Genomic DNA, 18838 nt, shown 5'->3' with positions numbered 1-18838 from the left:
TCATACGGAGAGCTGGTGATCTCTTTTATTGGTCACTAATGAGCTTTACTGGTTTTGTGCTTTGCTCAAGGCCACCACAAAACTAAGAAACTAAGCAAGTTTTTCAAGAACTTTTCTCAGATTTTATCACTCGATTCAAAAAAAGCAACATTGAGACGTGACACCGATTTCTCAAACCTTCAGGCTACTACTGCTCCATTAGGGAGGAGGATCATCAGTCTCCGTCTGTTTGGTGCTGCCCCAGTGTTTTCTTGTGTAATGCTGCTGATATGAACTTGATGTATCGCAAGGCTACAAACAATAGTCTAAAAATAGAGTCGGGCTGACTGCATTGCCCCGTGAGGGCGCGCGTGTGCGTGTGTCAGCGAATATGCATGAAAGTGTGTATGTATGAAAAGGCTTTAAGTTGTTCGGCACCTCCTCTGGGCTCTGGACAAGCAGCTTGAAGAAGTTATTTTGATTAAATATGACATGTGGTTTTGTTCTCTACCAGCTTCTGCGACTGCATGAACACTTGTGGGTTTTCCTCGGTTATCAGAAATGTGAGTATATTCATTCATTACATTCTTCAGTTTGCAATTTGACGCATGCTAAGGAATCAAATTAATGAGTCAAGTAAATTGTAATGTAAGCTATATGTCGCACTGATAAACATCAATATTACCAGTTATTTACATTTACAGTAAAATATAATGATAATTTGAACAATACCAGGAATAAGGACTGGAAAACAACAACAACAACACTCCATTATAATGGAACAGGTTGTAAGGTTATCATTGTCATTTTTGGCAGCGATTGTTTACTCCCAGCAGATACAAACCCACTTGGCAGCTTTCTATTTAAGTCTTAGTTTGGAGATAAATATCTGTCTCTCTTCGCCTGACTAAATGTTCAACAAAGACTTCAACTTCACCAGCCACTCGTTTGCTTTGGCTGTCTGCCATTTCACCCTGGACAGGTATAGCACAGAACTAGCTTGCATACGCTTGTAGGCTGAGAGCAGCTGTATTCAGTTATTTGTTTTGTGAACCTTCATTGTGTTGGTTTGTCAGACCAATACAACAAACTTTCACTGGCTCACCTCTGCAAAGACAATCTGCAAACTCGGGTGCTGATTTCAAGTGGCATCATTAACGCCAGTAACCCGTTCGTATTACTGTCCCTTAATTTAATATTATCAGAGCGAATGTAACAGCTTTCAGTGGCTGCATGAAATATTGTTTTCATGTTGTGGTTACTTTAAAAATAATTCTGTCATGACTGTTTTTACATGTGGTTCAAGCCAGACAGAGACAGCGTGGTTAAAGGCCTGTAGACCAGTAAAGCCCCGCAGATGCAAACATCCATCACACGGCACCTGTCAGTATTGCACTCGACTCTGGGCTTAGCAGCAGCAACAACGAGCGAAGGATCACAGAGAGAAGGCAACTTTATTCCACTAACTGAGGGAAACCAAACCCACTGTCCTGTTTTGCCCCCCAACACTAACGCTGTGATTAATTCTCATCTCATTCCTGTGCGCTTCGCATTATGTTAGTGCTGTTGTTTGTGCCCGCAACAACATTCCTCACGATACAATGCAAAGGAGAAGTAGAAAGAAAACCTTTCTTTGTGCAAGAGAGAAAGTCCCTTCGGGAAGATTATACAAGCTGATGATATCATCAAATCAGCAGGCACAAAGAAAAAAAAAGATGGGTGGGTGTAAGAAGGATGGGTTTCAAACAGGGGATGGAAAGGCTGTATTTGAATGAGGGGATCTGCTTTAATGCAAGTCTAATGGCTATGGACAGCCTTAATCCTCCCGCCGGCGAGCTCTGGAGCTTTCTTCTTCAGAGTTTCTAATGAAATCAACTCCTGCGATGACGAGCACCGACATGACAAAATTACAATCAACTAAGGGAGAAATTCATGTTCGCAGCTCAGTGACACTGAAGGCTGAGCAGAGGGAGGTGCAGACCCCCGTCCACATAAATCACATACATTAACTCTATGGGCGAGAAGGGGAAAGGAGGTCCATCGTGGTCAAACTGGCCTGCAGGCACAGAAGGTAGACCGAAAGTTCTCTGGATAAGCAGAGAATCACTGACTTGTAAACATTTATTTAAGTCTCATAATTTTGCCATTTGTCATTATCTATAATAAGGTTTTTGATGAGGCAATTTATTATTCTTTAATTGATTATAGGATGGTTTGCTGTGGTAGGGGGGTTAGACTGACTCATTAGGAGAGGCAGACAAAGTAAGTATTGCATTATAGCCAATGAATGGCAAATATTTCTAACAATATAACTGGATTCCAGGTCATACATTTGCTGAATTGCAAAAGTGTATGCTGTCTTATTTAAAAACGCATTCCTCGCATTTTTCCTCCTGCCTTGTGGAGTTGACATTAAGATAAATCTACCCCCCCATGACACTGCCAATACCAGGAATCCTCAGAGTTTGCAAATGTTTATGTATGAATTATTAAGGCAAACACCCATATTTGCTTTTGGATGCATTGGAATAAAAGGTTTAAAAACCAGCAGGAGAAGGAAAAGGAAAAGGGAGTTGAAGAAAGAAGAGAGAGTGAAAGCAAGATGGAACAAGAAATCGAGCGAGAGAAAAAAAAAAAAGAGACTTATCTTACCTTCAAGCACTGTAAGCTTGGCACTGGTGTTGATATCTCCAGCGCTGTTGGTGGCTGTGCACTCGTAAATGGCTTCATCTCTGTGTGTGCGCAGTGGCTGAATCCGCAGTACGGAGCCCGAGCCATCATCAAACTCAATCACCTTGGAGAACCGGAGCAAAGCAAAAGGCCACGAATGTTATTTTTAAGGGGCCTCTTTTTCATCTCCAGGGATGTCACTTTATCGCAACATATAAATAACATCTGTTTAGACTTGCAGATCATGGCTTTCTTCGTTTTTGTATTTCTGACAGAACAGAGAAAATTGCCAGTTTGCAGCTTTACTGGTTTCTCAAAAGCCTATTTTCATGTCCTGCTGCAAAATTAGACTTTTAGAAATTATAATATGAATCTGTTGTTCTCAATAAAAGCGGCTAATGAAAAACCCGAGCCAAAATTGACAGTGACAATCAACCGTGACGTTTAGAGTAAATGATGTTATGAAATCATATCCGAAAAACACAGAATCACAAGAAGTATTATATCAAGTTATACCAACCGGGAGTATAACCCAATAGTACCCCAAGCTACCACATTATGTTACAGAGGAAGACCGAACACAGTGTGAGTTCCCACCTAAGATACTTCCCTCTGTTCATACGGGTTCAAAAGAAGGAGGGGAAATACATCAAGTAATACATCAAGGGGATGTATGGTCAGAGATGGTGGAACTGAGGAACAGAAGGGGAAGGATGGGGGTGTGAAAACACTGAAAGAGATGAAGAGGACTATATAAATCAAGATGGAAGGAGATTAAAGAGAAGGGAAGCCTGTCTGGTCTTGCTCGGAAAAGAGAAGAGTTGGTGTGATGCTCAATAACAGGGCAATTGATTGTGTGTGCTGCGTGAGTGTGTGCTTAGTGCGAGCACCGCGAGTGTGGATGTGTGTGTGTGTGTTAATGAGAGAGGGTTACAGATGCAGTCTACAGGCCATATCTGGAATGTTTCATTACTTGTCTTGTGTTTGTGCTTGCTTGTATTTATGTGAGTACATGTGGCTGTGTGTTTCAGAGATGTGAAAGTCACGCATGAGCGCTCACCTCAAAGCGCTGGGAGCTGACTTTCTTGCCTTTCTTCATCCAGGTGATTCTGGGTTTGGGCTCCCCGGAGGCCTGGCACACAAACGACGCAACTCCACCTGAGATGCCCGTCTGGTCTTCTGGGAATTTGACAAAACTTGGCAAGCCTGAGAGAGACGGAGAGAAAGGGGTAGACAGAGATGAGAAGTGATAAAAACAGGGAGGAAGAAAGATGAGGGGGAAGGCAGAGGTGAAGGTGATGTTAGTTATTGCCAGTCACATCGGCATGTAAAACTTGGTATCACTTTCTGCACACAAAGGCAACAAAGAAAAAGCCACACTGGTTTTGTTGCTGTGCACACCTGCAGCTCAGTCATGGGAGAAACATCCAGTCTTTGTGTGCCTGCCTGTCACCGTATCATGTTGAATTTATCACCTCTGCTTTGAAACACCACTTGAAACAGGACAAATTTTGTCACCCACAGACAATGAAGTTGCAGTTCTCGCTACTCGAACATGAGGGATTGCATTAAACTCAAAAGATAAAATGAGGTAAGCGGATAAACTCCTGGTCTTCCATGAAAGTCATCGACAAAAGTCAGAGAACGACGGGCCAGACGCTTAGAGAGTTCACCAGGTTACTAAGCATTCAAACAGTCATTTATGGCTCATGAGGCATTACAACAGGTTGACACGCCCTAAAAACCAACAAGGCAACTGCTATGTTGTGAACCTGTGACCTCTGCGTGACTCCTAAGATAACATGTGTTTACAACAACACAGTGGACTACCAAGAAGAACACCTATAAACGTGATTCCTATTTACCTTCAGGGAGTCTTTACCAGGCAGCACACCTGGCATCATTGTGCGCAGGACAATGGCGTGCGTGTTTCAGCAACAGGCAGCCCGTCCACACTGACATGATAGCGAAATGAGAACACCTTAGCCACATGTGATAGCTGCCATGTTTTATGCTTTATTTACAGCCTGCATAATACAAGTCTGGCTTCAACAATGTGAGAGAAAATCCTTATTACCAGCTCCGCCAGCTTGTGTTTCATCTCCAGAGTCATTAACGAGGGAGGTGGGGAACACCTAAACCACAGCGATGACGAGGAGACCGCCCCGTGGAGACATGCACAAAGGGGTGAATCATTATGCAGTGTACACACAGGAGACGCCAGCCTTACCTCACTGAGCACACGCTGGGGAAAATCCAGCAATGGCTGCCACCATTGTTATCTTTTTTTATGTGTTCCGATATAACACTGGTGAGAAAGTGAGTGTAGGGTTCAACACCTAGTGAACACAGAATTGCATCTCTTTCTGATATGCACAGGAGCACCTTTAGTGAGCACATTCTCCAGGTCTATCCGGTTAAATCATTGTCTGCCCTCACTAGGCGAGAGAAAGAGAGGTGGTGCTGCCTGTCCTTCCTCAAGGACATTTCTGCAAAGGAGCTTTCTTCAAACAAAACAGCAGTATACAATAAAAGATACTGCATGCAGGCAGGCAGCGAGAAGCTTTGATGTGAGATGGTTAAACACATACAAATGGGACTGGATAGAGACATAGGTACCAGCAAAAATATTAGATGTTTAACGTAGCTCCTGCAGGAAAGCTTTCTGTCCATGTAGGATGATCCACGATGTACTTAAAATATACAAACCCTCTGCCAAAAAAATATATCTTCCAGAAGCTGTCTTATGGCTTGCATTCCTTAAGATGACCATAGAGATAACAGCAGCGCAGTCAAAAGGAAGGTAATTATTATTATTATTATTATTAACCTGGCATAGGAGCAAACTGAGAGATCCAGATGATATTATTTCTTGTTGTAATGATCTAATTTATGACCAGCATTTCTTCTGTCAAATAAGTGTCAAATTACCAGAGGAAATTAAAGCTAACATGATGATAAGCTAACAATGACAAACAAACCCCAAGCACTTTACATAATGCTGACAGAGTACAGTGGCACGCTGCAGTGTGTGAGTAGGCAGTTATGCGTTCTTGGCGATGCACAGTAATCCAACAAATCCATCCATCTATTTGCGACCTGTGACCCCCTTCATAGTACCTAAACCCACCTGACATTTGAATGATATTTTTGCTGTAGCTCTCACACGGACAAGATTTAGATGGTAACGGCACACTAATAAATCCTCTTCTGTAGCATCAGAATGTGACTTCAACACACAAGCAGGCAAGCTGTGCTAATGATTCAAACCTGATAAGCTCTTAAGAGTGTATGCCCAAGCATGCATATGTGCGTGCATGGTTGGTGAGTTGGAATCCTTGAGACCTGATTATCACCATTCTGACTTCCAAGATTTCCTGCTTACATCTGTCCATAGCAGTTCTATTGAAGTTAATGTGATGGTTTGTCACTTTGTTGCCGAGATAGAAGATTAGGCAGCATTAAAGAGTTCCCGGCACATGCTTCAAATTAAAGGATGTAAGCTCATGCAATGCCACAAACATCTGAATGAGGAACCACTGGATCTTGCCATAAAAATGGCAAACTGGCCCTCAGTGAGCTTTAATCCTCTTAAAGAAGCTTTCCCTGAATAGTTCACCTATGACTCAGAGGCAAAACTATGGCATATTCGGAGCTGTCCACCGTTAATCCAGATCTCACCAAGCATTAAATCACCAAAATCTGGACTGGTCTAGCAGTGGTCCTAAGACATTCCAATGAAAGGATAGAAGCATTTATTTTTGGACTAAGACGCTGCAGAGTTCTTCCATCACGGTGCCACTACTGGCGGGTGAGGATATCAACCTGTTGGGATTGTCATTTCTTTTCTTAGAGAGACAAAATCCAGACTCGACCCTTTTTTCTCTGCCTGTGTCCCATTTTCGTGGCTGTCAGGCACTTGTCAAATAAAAACAATGGCAGGGACGAGGTGGAAAACACATAAGCCTACCTATGCAAATCCTTCACTCAGCCAGTGACTGCAAGCTTTCAGCTGTGCTTTTTCTAAGCTTTGATACATCACTTTCAAAACTTTATCTTGACACGCAAGGCTTTAACCCGTGTGCTCTCCTTCCTGCCACAACTGACAGCCTCAGCATTGGTTGCAAGGTGCCAGAATTTCACTGTTTCGCGGTTATCGAGCCACGAATGTCTCATTTACCATATTTAGTTTACTTGCACTAATCAGTTTCAGGCTTTGCTCTAATTATTGACACCCTCATGTAAGCACCTAAAATGCATTATCAAATCAAAGCATCTAAACAAATCCGGACCACAAGTCAATCATTAAAACCACTGATTTTTTAATTACCAAATTAATGCATGCGAAAGAAGGGATCCACATGCAAAACAGTGCTGCTGTACACAAATAGCAGCATAGCTGTTGTGACTTGAAATTCAAATTTGAAGGCAGGATATTGATGAACCCATACAGATCCCTAGTTTAGACAGTACTAAGAGAACCTAGAGGCTACTGATTGCTCTCTTTGTGTGAGGGGATTAAACAGCTTCTCTCAGTTAACCTAATGCCTGCAGCAGTATGTGTGGGGTCTGAGGTCGTTAGGGAGATTAAAGGTACCGGTGTTGCCACCGAACTCCGAATGAATAAATGAATGAATGTCAGTCATATTTAGGACAAAAGCAGGGGTGAACTCCTAAAAGACCGGATAAAATGGAAAGTTGTTTACTGAAATATTTATCCATACATTGTTTCCCTTCTGACTGTTCTGACCCAAAATGGCATGTGGTATGTTTCCTAAGCAGCCGTACAGTTTTCTCTTTTTTTTTTCTTGTCGAGGGCCTCAGAGCAAAGCTTGTAATAAATGCAGAGACAGCAGGGAGAGTCGTGTAAATGGCACTTGTGTGACTAACAATTAGTGTATTCCCAGGCCTGCCAGAGTGCCCAATGAGAGCTACTCCGTGGTATAGAGTATCAGGGATCGATACACATGCGGCAGAGAGAAAACCATTAATTCTTATTAATAATGGATTAGCAAGTTATCATTTTCATGAGGCAACACTTAGTGGAAATTTGTCTGATGGCATCAGCACTGGTTGTTTTAATGGAACACTTCCATTAAGGCCTTTTTCGGGCCATTAGCAGGCAACTTGTTTGCAATTAATTCCATATAAAGCTGCCTCCCCTGCAAGCTATTTACACCGATAAAGTCAACTGCACTTCAGGCTGTTTGTTTAAACCAATAAATATCATGTTTGCTATCTGCACTTCTCTTTTACAGCTGAACACCAAGGTGCATTATGCTATTTTTCTCCCCAAATGGCACATGAACACAGCACATGTTAGAATTTATATGGAGGGACTAAATATGAAACAGTTTCTCATAATCTTCTCCTCATGGTCGATGTATTTCAGGTCAACATGATTCATTTTTATCATCTAGCTTTTAAGTTTTAATGTCAAATCCGTCACATTGTGTTCTCATTATAAAGAGACAGCAACACAGCTGCAATCGTGCAGTACAGTACAACAGCCTGCAAGCTCCTCCGCTTGTTCCTGCTCTTAAATCAAACCTTATCGCTCCCCTCAAATTGAACTAATTAAACATAAATTCAGCAAGGTGAGAGACAAGGGGAATGTTTTTAGCTTGGTTAAGTTAGCATAAATATCTTTAGCCTAAAGTCATGGTAAACAAAGGTTTATGTTCGAGTACAAGTTATTATCACCTCGCGCTAAGAAGATCCTGGTGTCAAATGGAAGGAGGACCTACATGGGTGGTGTTTGTTTATTTCTTCACACATTTGAACAGGTTTTTGCTGGATGGTCCACTCTCACTCATTGACAGTCAGTGCACACTACATTCACTCCTGATAACAAAGAAACCAAAGAAACTTTATTTCTTTTTTGAGAATGATAGTCTAGTGGCCGAAGATTGATGGAGCTTTATGAGCTTTATCAGAACCTCAGTGAAATCACAAGAGCAATGTGATTCATCATCACTGAGATGCTTTACTTAAGACGAAACATCTAAACCTATAGAAGAGAAAGAGAGAAAGAAAAACATAAAACTTTCACTGCCCCCGTGGACCACGGAGACAGGCTTTCAATCAGGCCTTCCAGCGCTCGGTGAATTATTCAAGACAGAGGAGAAGAACAAGAACTCTAAGTGCAATTACCCTTCACTCCTCTTTTCTCAGTGTGAGCAACATTAAAGTAATGGTTTTCAAATTCTCAAGCCGATTAAGAACAAGAAAGGCATCTCTCAAGGCTGCCCTCTCGCTATCCCTGTCTGTCACTCAGAATATGACATTTGAAAAAAAAAAAAACAACCACAATGTGCTTTGGTGACCAATGCCTGGGGTGGGCCTTTAAAAACAGTTTAAAAATACGCAGGGATAAACACTTCATTGTGTAGTTTCTCACAATGAGGATGTATGTGTTCCTGACATCACACGATTAGGTGTTTGAGGTTTTATATTACCAGTGGTATTTAAACTGGCATCCAATCTAAATGTAGTCAAAGATGACTCACTTCCTGCATGTTTTTTCAATCCACCTGCTTCCTTGAAGGAAAGTTCTAACAAACATGAGATTAAGGCAGACATTTCACTATGATTCCTTTCTGTTCATACTTTCTTACAACTGCAGTTTGAAGGACACTCACAGACCACATACCTCTGCCAAGGCCAACAGTCTGCTCTTCTGTGATATCCATACACCTGAAAAGAGCTGCACGTCTACTGTCTAATGTGTGACTTTTCTGATTCACAGCAGTGATGATGCTAACTCAACTTCCTCTCTTCATTCATTGCAGCTAAACATATAAAACTCCTCTTGTTAAATAAAAATTGAAGATTAACTTTACCATGCATATGGTTTCCTTTCCTCAGTGCTAACACTCATAATTTCTTGCTTGTTCAAGGCTCACCATATCATTATCTTAAAACAAATGATGTGTAGTTTGTCACATAATGTGAACAATGCAAATGCAATATGCAAAATCATTCTACGTCTGAAATGAAGAAGCTCTTCATGAAGTATGTGGCTCCAGCCAGCAAGACAAGCCAGCTAATGTGTAGGCTGAACTGCAAAGCTCATCTGCATAACCCTGAGGCTAGATCACCTCCGATGTTCATTTAGCTCACTTGATGAAATGCTCTCATTTGCACTGTCATGAAACTAAATGTTTTTCCATTCTGAAACTGTGAAGGACGACTGACTGCTGCATTTAAAGGCATGTGTGGGCGAGTAGCAGTGTGTCAACCTGGGGACACTTGCAGGCAAAACAGAAAACAAAAAGGGAAAAGTACATTCAGAATGCAGCTTGAATATGCAATATAGTGTGACACCTCTGAAATGGAAATCCAAAATACCCTGTAAATTTGCTGTGAGAATACAAAAGGAGATTTGGGCAACTGATGGAGGGCTTTTTTTTTTAATGCTGCTGGGTAAAGTCCAATGGTCACCTTGGCTGGGAACCTGACATTAATAGACCAGTGTGGGGAAAATGTTAAGTGTGTTAAGTGATCCCAGGAGGGGGTGGGCTGGTGACTCCACTGCTGTAGCTTCTTCTGAGATCCCATTTTGGGGTTAGCTCATCATCCATCACCACACACCCCCTGTGACCCCACTAACCTCATTAATTTGCCTCTCCTAGATTAGCCCTCCCACAGAGACCACAAAGAGTCCCTACCATTGTTCTCAACGTTTCACCCACACGGCCCGGAGGTCTTAAGTAATTCAGCTCTCCACTAGCCAAAATTGAGGGAGAAAATTAAATTATGTTACTGTAGGGAGGTGGAACAACAAAGAGATTTTGGCTTTACATGCACCAACAGGCTCTTTATTCCCTTCCCTTAAGACTTTGAAAAACTAAGGTGACCATTTACCCATGAAATAGTTCCCACTTGAGATCCAACCATGTTTTATGATGCTCTGTGTCCATGGGCTGTTTGGGTTGAGTTAAATGACTTTAAATGTACCTTAGAGGATACTTTAAAAGTAAACAATAAACTGATGTGTCACAATACACCTGTAAGCTACTTGATTCAGGCATATTTAATGCCAGTTATCTTGAATTTGTCCAGTCTCAGCAGAGTCTGATCAATGATCAGGATGTGAGAAAACAAATGTTTCAACATCCATTAAAGCTTCAAATACTTCCACATAATATCTCTCAACACAAATTAAATCCACGTCAACTCATTGGGATCTTTGGTTATTATTTTAATTCAAAGAAGCTTAAGATTAAGAGTGTGATAAGTAATAAGGAACAGTGTTTTGAAGTGTATGATTAAAATGAAGTCATCACAATGAACAGAGAATTAAAATATCTTTGTCCAGCCGCCCTTTTCTGAAAGGACACTGTTGGTTCTTGTGGTCCTGTGGCATTGCTGAATCCGAGACACAGCAGAGGGTTTGGGTGACTGCCTCTGGCCCTGCTATTGAGCTCCCTAATTAAACTATTAATCTCACATCATTAGCCTCCGATGACCCTTTCCTCCCTCCATACCGACATCGCTGCACTAGCTTATGAAAACAACTTCCCATCGTATCTCCCAACCTCTACATTGTGTTCCTCCAACACTTTCTCATGCAGATGTTTGTCTCACATATATTGGCTTTTCCCCGCTGCTTTCTCAGAGCGCATTTTCAACTGTTTAGTTCTCCTATCAACTCATCCCCTCTCTCAGCATGCCTGCCTGCACGACGTGTGTGGACCACAGCTGTGTGCTAACTGCATTACTCTCCAAGTGGCTCTCCAAGGTGGATATGGTTACTTTTAATTAAAAAAGAATCAATTTCTATCCCTGACAGTTTTTGAGCTGGGTGACCATATGGGCACTTAAAAATACAATCCAATTTCCAGTCCCCCAGTGTCCCGTCTGGCCACCCCTCTCCAAACCACTTTGGCACTTCCATCACATCAATCAACTGTTGGAGCTGTAGGAATTGTCAAATCAATCTGAAGCACCTATCTTATAGGTTCATTTCTTTCAAACACATTTTTGTTCTGAAAATTCTGGCAAGATATACTATGTTACTCACTATCTGGGGATATTTCTGTATAAAACTCAGGGTTCATGTATATCTCGCACAGCAGCTCTATGGGAAACCTCTTAGTGATCTAGCCATTGGACAAGAAACGCAACTGAAACAGAAATTTTCTAAATCAACCTACTGGTTGTACTTTGGGAGGACACAAATAAGACACTAAAATTCTGTGGCATGATATAGCATTTTGATATAAAAAGTCACTTTAAAATTACTATAAACTAATCATGGTGCCATTGTAATCATTCTGCCACTGGGAGTGAAAAGAGCAGGCTCAGCCACAAAGGCCTCGGTGGTCTTGCTGCACCTCACATGAAAAGCCACTGAAGATTATCGAGAACATGAGAGGTACGAGGGGAGACACATACATCAAAAGCTTATTAAAGCCAATGAAATAACTCACAATGACAGCACTACAAAAAGATAACAATTACATTTAAGTGCTGGGTATGTGTGACTTTGAAGCTGACCTTGTGGGCCAGTGGCCTATTGTGTACAAGGAGGCTATATAGAGAGCTCGCTGATTAGGCTAAGCTCCCCAGGGATCGATGGGACGTCTGTGATCAGCACTCAGAGTAATCACACTGTATTGTGCGCCTACTCAATGAGGCTATAAGATGAATGATGTCACAGGGCTATAACACTGATATGCTGGCACAAGGGTTCTTGTATTTATTTGTGCTTCAATATCATGATGAATTGCACGATCTTTAATATTATGGCAAACAAACAGGATGACAACAACCTCTGAAATGCTGCCATCCCGAACCAGCAAATAATGTAATGTAAAACTGTGGCTTCTGTGTAAGCTGAAGGCCTAACATTGTTCACATGTAGGCTACCTATGGTTACTTTGAATGCAGAACTTTTTCAAGAAGGAGACGAGGACACCGAAGCCATGTAATCACAAACTTGCCAGGCACCCTGCCCATAATATCTGTCTGGTGTCTGCCCTGTAATACAGGAAATCCAAACCAGAACTATCAAGTTCACATAACTAAGTTGCATACAAATTACAGGCATCCAATGCACACAACCCTGCCATTAGAGGCAGGTGTTATTTTTGCCCCCCAACTGTCTTATTTTAATTCTACGTCTGTTTGCTTTACAGTCTTGGTAATAGCGGGTCTAGGTCTTTTTCCGTGTGTGCTTACATTAAACTACAACCATGGGTAAACCTCCGGGAAAAGCTTTTTCTATAAATCTAAATTTTTTTTAAGCATAAATTTCATCTCAAGTTCCCTTTTCATGTGTCAATGATTTGGTGTATCTTCAATAAAAAAAAAAAAACTACTTGTTCCAATGTGACCACAGCATCATATCTTTGACTGGCTTGGCTCTGTGAAATATCTATAAATGATACGATAACCAAAATTAGAGACCCGGGCGAGTTTGTTCTCTTGGAGACAAGAAGCATAGAACTGAAAGATTAGAAGACCAGATTTACAAATGTAAAGATAAAGTAGAACATTGTTTACATTAACCCACTGTTCGAGGACTAGACTAAGTAAAACACAAGTTGGCTAGTTGCGACCAGCTGTGTCAGGACATCTTATCTTGGTTTTAAATACATCTAAGTTGTTTGGAAAAAAAGGCAATTTGAGATTGTATGGCTAAAATACTGTAGATACAAGCATGACAAAAAAATGCTTTCTAAAAATTTAAATGACCTAAGCCATCCTGCACATCTGATTAAATTCACCATTACATGTGGCAAAACTGGGAATCTGACAGACTCAGCACATCACATAATAACTCGGCACCTTCAATGTGCCTGACATTACCTGTTTCCTTGATAATCTCTTAAATGCACAACCATTTGTATTAATTTTGTTCATCCACTTTATGGCAATTAAAATACAATAAACATGGTGCTCAACCAATAAATAAATCACTGGCACAGCAGATTATCTGCTGTCATCAAATCATCAGCAAGCTGTGCTTTATTTGGTTTCTTAAGTAATTATTACTGATCAGAGTCGGGTTTTTGTTTTTCCAAATCAGAATGTAATGCAGGACTAGACATATTGAAACATTTTGCAATAGTTTTGGCTGCATTGGAAAAAGCAGCATGGATGGACTTGAGTCACACACCGTGTTTAAGTCTGAGAATGGATTCAGTGCAGTGGGGCACATATTTCAATTATTACTGAAGTGCCACTGCTCCAGTCAACACCTGATTTGGTCTGATCAAATTACAGGCAGACAGCAAAGACAGTCTTGCCAGACTGCAAGAAAAAAGACAGGAGTGCAAAACTTTCCTGCAAGGTCAAGTTTACACCGAACATGTGCAAAACTCTAGAGACACTGCAAGACACAAAGATGACAACACGGGGCTGAGTGAGACAAGACAAAGGAGACCGAAAAACAAATCCTACTGGACCCACGTATGAAAGGACAGAGCAGTCGGCATGGTTGTGTGGGAGGGGCCGGGGTATAATTGAATTACAGTGACCCTGTGACAGCACTATAGGTGAGGTCATGTGTTGAATTAATTCTGTCCCTGACCCCGTCTTCGACAGGGCACTGCCTCTTGGCAGCCCCCGCGATCTAAAGAACAGCACCGGTGACACATCTCTCTGAGCGCCGTCTTCCAGCCAAAAGCGTTATTCAGATTGACAGCCGGTCACAGAGGCCGATGTAGCATCGCTGCATACACTGTACCCTTCTTTTTAGCGCAAAAGCTAAAGCTCTCCGTACAATCATACATACATTAGACAAGATGCTATTTATCATTTCAGTGTAAATTGAATCCATATTATATTTTAAATGAATCTTCATGAGGCATGAAAGCTTGTTCTCAGTGAATATCCACACATTCAATTAATTAATTAATTTAGTGGTCTAAATTCAACTTAAGATAATAATGCCAGTCCCTTTAAACAAGGAGAATGTCTACAAAAGGCCTTCATTTGTTCAGCTGATCACTCCATGAATTATATACAAGAAATTATACTCAAAGAACTTGTGTGTGTGTACTTTTCTTCATGCGTGCAGCAAATATGGAGCTAAAATGCTCTTGTACTGTCAAACTACTTCTGAAACTTAATGTATCATCATGTTCCTGAAACAAGGCAGGACTTCATAAGCGAATGAGGCCACTTACTGTCTGCCAGAGAGGAGGACACCATGCAGCTGAGTAGAAGCAGGAACAGCAACGCCCCTCTGGGCAGGAGGGGCACTGCCAGGTGAATATTAGGCACCATGTTCCGAGTTGGCACTGCTCCCTCCTCAGTCCCCTGCTAGACACGTCCCACTCTGACAGGATCAAAGACTAACACCTGGGAAAGCAAACACATGCAGAACAGGAGTACAGAAACATTAGTATTCAAACTCGCCGTATATTTGCATATATTTGAATGAGCATAATAACACAGTAAAGCTGAAATATCAAACGCGAGTCAGAGCAGAGCAGAGCAGAACTAAAGGTGACGGAAATTTTGTACGTATACTTGTAAGAAAATGGCAACAACAACAGCACACAACACTGGAGATCTTTGGTCATGATCAACAAGGCACCCAATGCCCACAACAAAATCCTGCTCGGAGGCAAAGGAAAATACAAGTGAAGCGAATGTAACAGGCAAACTACATCAGCAGAAGAGTCTGGAAACAAATGCAGTACAGTGCTACAGAGAAATAATGGGAAGAAACAGCAAGAACAAAGGGGAGGTCAGGACGCAGGATTAAGCTCCTCAGTCACCCTCTCACAAAGGGGATCAGTAAAAAAACCCAGAGGACCTCCTAAACAGCCCTCCCTGAGGACCACTACCCACTTAATGTTCCCCATTAAGAAATTGAAACCGTGTCTTCCAGATGGGTTCAAATCACACAAAGTGCCATGATCTCATAATATGACAACATGTATGCATACATAAACAGTTAACATACAACACACCCCAAGGGGGATATGGCTGGTCAACAAAGCAGCGGTAGCAGGTGTACCACAAATTAACCATAATTAACCGAGCTATAAAACAGCGTTGCTCCATCATCTCAAGTAGTGGGTGGAGACAAAAACAAAAACAAAGGATTACTCTGCACAAGTACTGATTCTTTGTCCTCTGATGAATTAGTGTAGGAAATGACCAAGCCAACTGATAAGATTTAAATATATGACCTACAAAGTTTGGAACAGCCTGCAGTTTCACCCTCCCATTTTATTATAAACAAAGTGTGTATCCCCTTAAACCGGACTAACTATAAATTTCTTATCCCTTTACATTTGCCTGTGGCCATCTGTGATGAGTGGCCATAATGCTATATAAAGCAGACCACAATATGGTAGGGACAGATATCTCTTTACGTTACAGGAGTATCTCAAGGGGACTTCAGAAAAGAGAACTAAAATGAGAAAAGTTTTAAAAGTTTTAAAGTAGGTCTACTTTTGTCTTCAAGAGTTCCCGGACAATGATTATGTACAAAGCTTTTATAAGAGGCCGATTGCAATTGAATTGAAAACTTTCTCAGCATGTCTGCTCAGTCTCATTGCCTGAGTTTATAGTCGCAACTGAACAATACTGATTGCTGATATTTGTGAAAAGAGAAAGAGAGGCGCTCACAATGTGGAATATCTTAAGGCTTGCTGGGTGGCCGGTCAGCTTTAGTCTATTCAGTTCAGCTAAATAAGTTAGAGTGTCAGGAACACAATGCCTCCAGTATCTTGTGGAAAAAAAACCCCTTTCCATTCTAAAGCCTATGGAGGAGTTGAGCAGCCCATTACTCATGTGGCTATTTCAATGCGTGTGGAAACACAGAAAAAATGCACACACCGGGCACCTCTTTGACCACCCTCTTTGTGAAACAAGACCAAGGAAAACATTCTGCTAGGCAAAGATCTTAGCAAAGCAAGGTTTCAAGAGTTTCCTTTTTTTTTCCCCATCTGAGCTCTGCTTTAACCTCCTTTGACAAGTCTCCTGGCAAAGAAAAAGACAGGCACGGCTGAATATGGAAAGGAATGCTATTTATGAGTCACTGACGCTGGTGCCTCACCTGGGCAGACAGGTATCATTGACGGCTGCCTCTTTATCACTCTTTCTCTCGTATAAGAACGTGCCTCTAGGCTCTCTTGTTTACTAAACCAATTTCCAACTGCAACACGTGTTGCATCTAAGGAATTCCCTAACATCATGTGCAGCCAACACCGTCTATCATCAGCGAAAATTCAAGCTGTGATCGTATCAACCCGTATTACACTCCTCCCTGCATGCAGGTTTTCAAGAAACACAGCTAAAATAATTTACAAACTGCTGGGAAAAAAAAGATTCCCCATATGTCTTCACCTTCACTGGTAATGAGAAAGTAGCTCATTGTTGGCGTGTTGAGCTGTAGCAGTCTGGGGAAGAAAAAGATATACAAACACACTGCTCAGAGAGCAAAAGAACTGGATCACACCCCCACTCTGCAACCAGAATTAAAGACATTTAGGCCCTGTTTTTTATTTCACGTTAATACCCCAAGTTAAATTTGCGAAATGAGTGTAACTCACATCAAGTTTGTTGGCTGACAAATTTGTTTTGACACTCATATTTATGTATGCCAGCTTTGCGTTGGTTCATGTCGGTGGGTAGAGCGAGTGAGTGAGGCTGATAGAGTTGGCTACTAGCCGTGCTCCAAACCCTTGGCGGTGGAGGGATATCTTTTACAGCAGATGCCAGAGAGAGGCAGATGCTTTTCATCTTCAATGAGACAAATTCCTAGAGCGAGGTTTATTCTTTATTTATATAGCTACTTATTTATCCCAGTGCAGCTCAGCACCTCCCAGCTGCATTCAAATACTATGGGACAAACACTTGCCACTATGTGCATTTGTGCTGTGGTGGCAGGGTCACTGAGAAAAGGACAGGGCACCAACGTGGAAATGGTGCACGGCGTGACTCAAAATCTGAGCAAGTGCCTCTGCAGACAGGAAGACATTGTTTGCAACTATGTGGGAGAGCGAGAGAAAAACAGTAAGAACGTGTAGGGGTGGATGTTGTATGCAAATGCTACCGTCTTGGTAATGATTTAATTCTGAAGCCTGGTTAGTGTGTGAGAGTAAGAGAGGAATGTGGTCATAAGAGAGAAAGAGTTCACACTGCATAATTATGGGAAAAATGATAATTCAGATTATTCGCCAGAAACTGAGATCCTAATTAATTATCACAAAATTAGTCAGTATGAAACCAGGAGCTTAATTGTTTTGGAGCTAAAATAGATTATCTAAAATAAAACAGTTGGAAACAAACTAAAATAATATTTCATAAACCAGTGTGTCACTGACGCTGGTGCCTGCACATTTTCTAAATTACAAAATGATAAAATTACAGAAATCTTGCAAAATTCAGACTGATTTAAATTACCTCTCAGCTGAAGTCGCCACCGTACCTTTAGCCCAGTGTGTAGATTTATGAAGAAAAGACTTTTTATTGAGTCTCTGCTCAATAAAACAATCAACAGATAACCAAGATAAGATGTCCTGATACACAAAAATAAAGTCAAACATTTATAGTTCCCTCCACAAAGAAATAAATGCAAGGCTATGTTTATTAAGTTTGAGCTTCAAGCTTCCTGGGCTGATTAACTAATGCTTGGAAACATTGATTAGGGCCTCGAACTTGTTGAATCACTCAACAAATTCTGACATGGTGGAGGTGATTCAGAGGTCTGCATTAAGAACCCAACAACTTGTGGTCCAGCATTGAATCTTGTGTCCAATTTGTCAAGATGTCAAGATCATGTATCGTATGTATACAGACAGAGGACTCAATAGTGGCAGCACTTTATCTCAACACATGGAAACCATGAAAGAGAACAGAAGGTCATAGAAGTGATAGTGAAGCTCAAATAACATTAACCCCAAACAACCAGCCACTCAATTCACAGAGAAGCTCCAGAGCCCTGCAGAGTGTGACATATACTGTATATATATGCTGTATTATGGATGACTAAGAGGTTTAGTGAAGTAATTAACAAGGAAACAATAGGATATGAACTCTGGAGGACAAAAGAGCTTCTGAGCGAGTTCAGTGGGGTGGGAAACCTAACAAAAAAAAAAAGAAAATACACACCTATCCTGTTAGGTTGTTTTCCACCCACATCTGTCTGCCTGTCATTCAAGTTATTACCCCTGTGTGCATGTGTGGCAAAGGAGTGGCCACCCATATAGAACTGACAGTC

The 18838-nt window shown here is 41.4% G+C and overlaps 1 protein-coding gene across 5 annotated transcripts in view; it reads right to left on the bottom strand.

The window, feature by feature from the left end:
* The window catches only part of LOC124069352 (receptor-type tyrosine-protein phosphatase F), a 154057-nt gene that overhangs the window by 84748 nt on the left and 50471 nt on the right, over positions 1 to 18838 (bottom strand). For all 5 annotated transcript variants that reach the window (XM_046408439.1, XM_046408441.1, XM_046408442.1 and 2 more), the window contains exons 2-4: positions 14787 to 14961; positions 3710 to 3855; positions 2632 to 2773 (exon numbers count right to left, since the gene is read on the bottom strand). In XM_046408439.1, the coding sequence (XP_046264395.1) occupies positions 2632 to 2773; positions 3710 to 3855; positions 14787 to 14886 (388 nt within the window). In that variant the 5' untranslated portion in view covers positions 14887 to 14961. The remainder of the gene's footprint in view (positions 1 to 2631; positions 2774 to 3709; positions 3856 to 14786; positions 14962 to 18838) is intronic.

This window comes from Scatophagus argus, chromosome 13 (genome assembly GCF_020382885.2).
Source record: "Scatophagus argus isolate fScaArg1 chromosome 13, fScaArg1.pri, whole genome shotgun sequence".
NCBI lineage: Eukaryota > Metazoa > Chordata > Actinopteri > Scatophagidae > Scatophagus > Scatophagus argus.
Note: the sequence above shows the minus strand (reverse complement) of the source record. Positions and strands in the feature narration are given on the sequence as shown.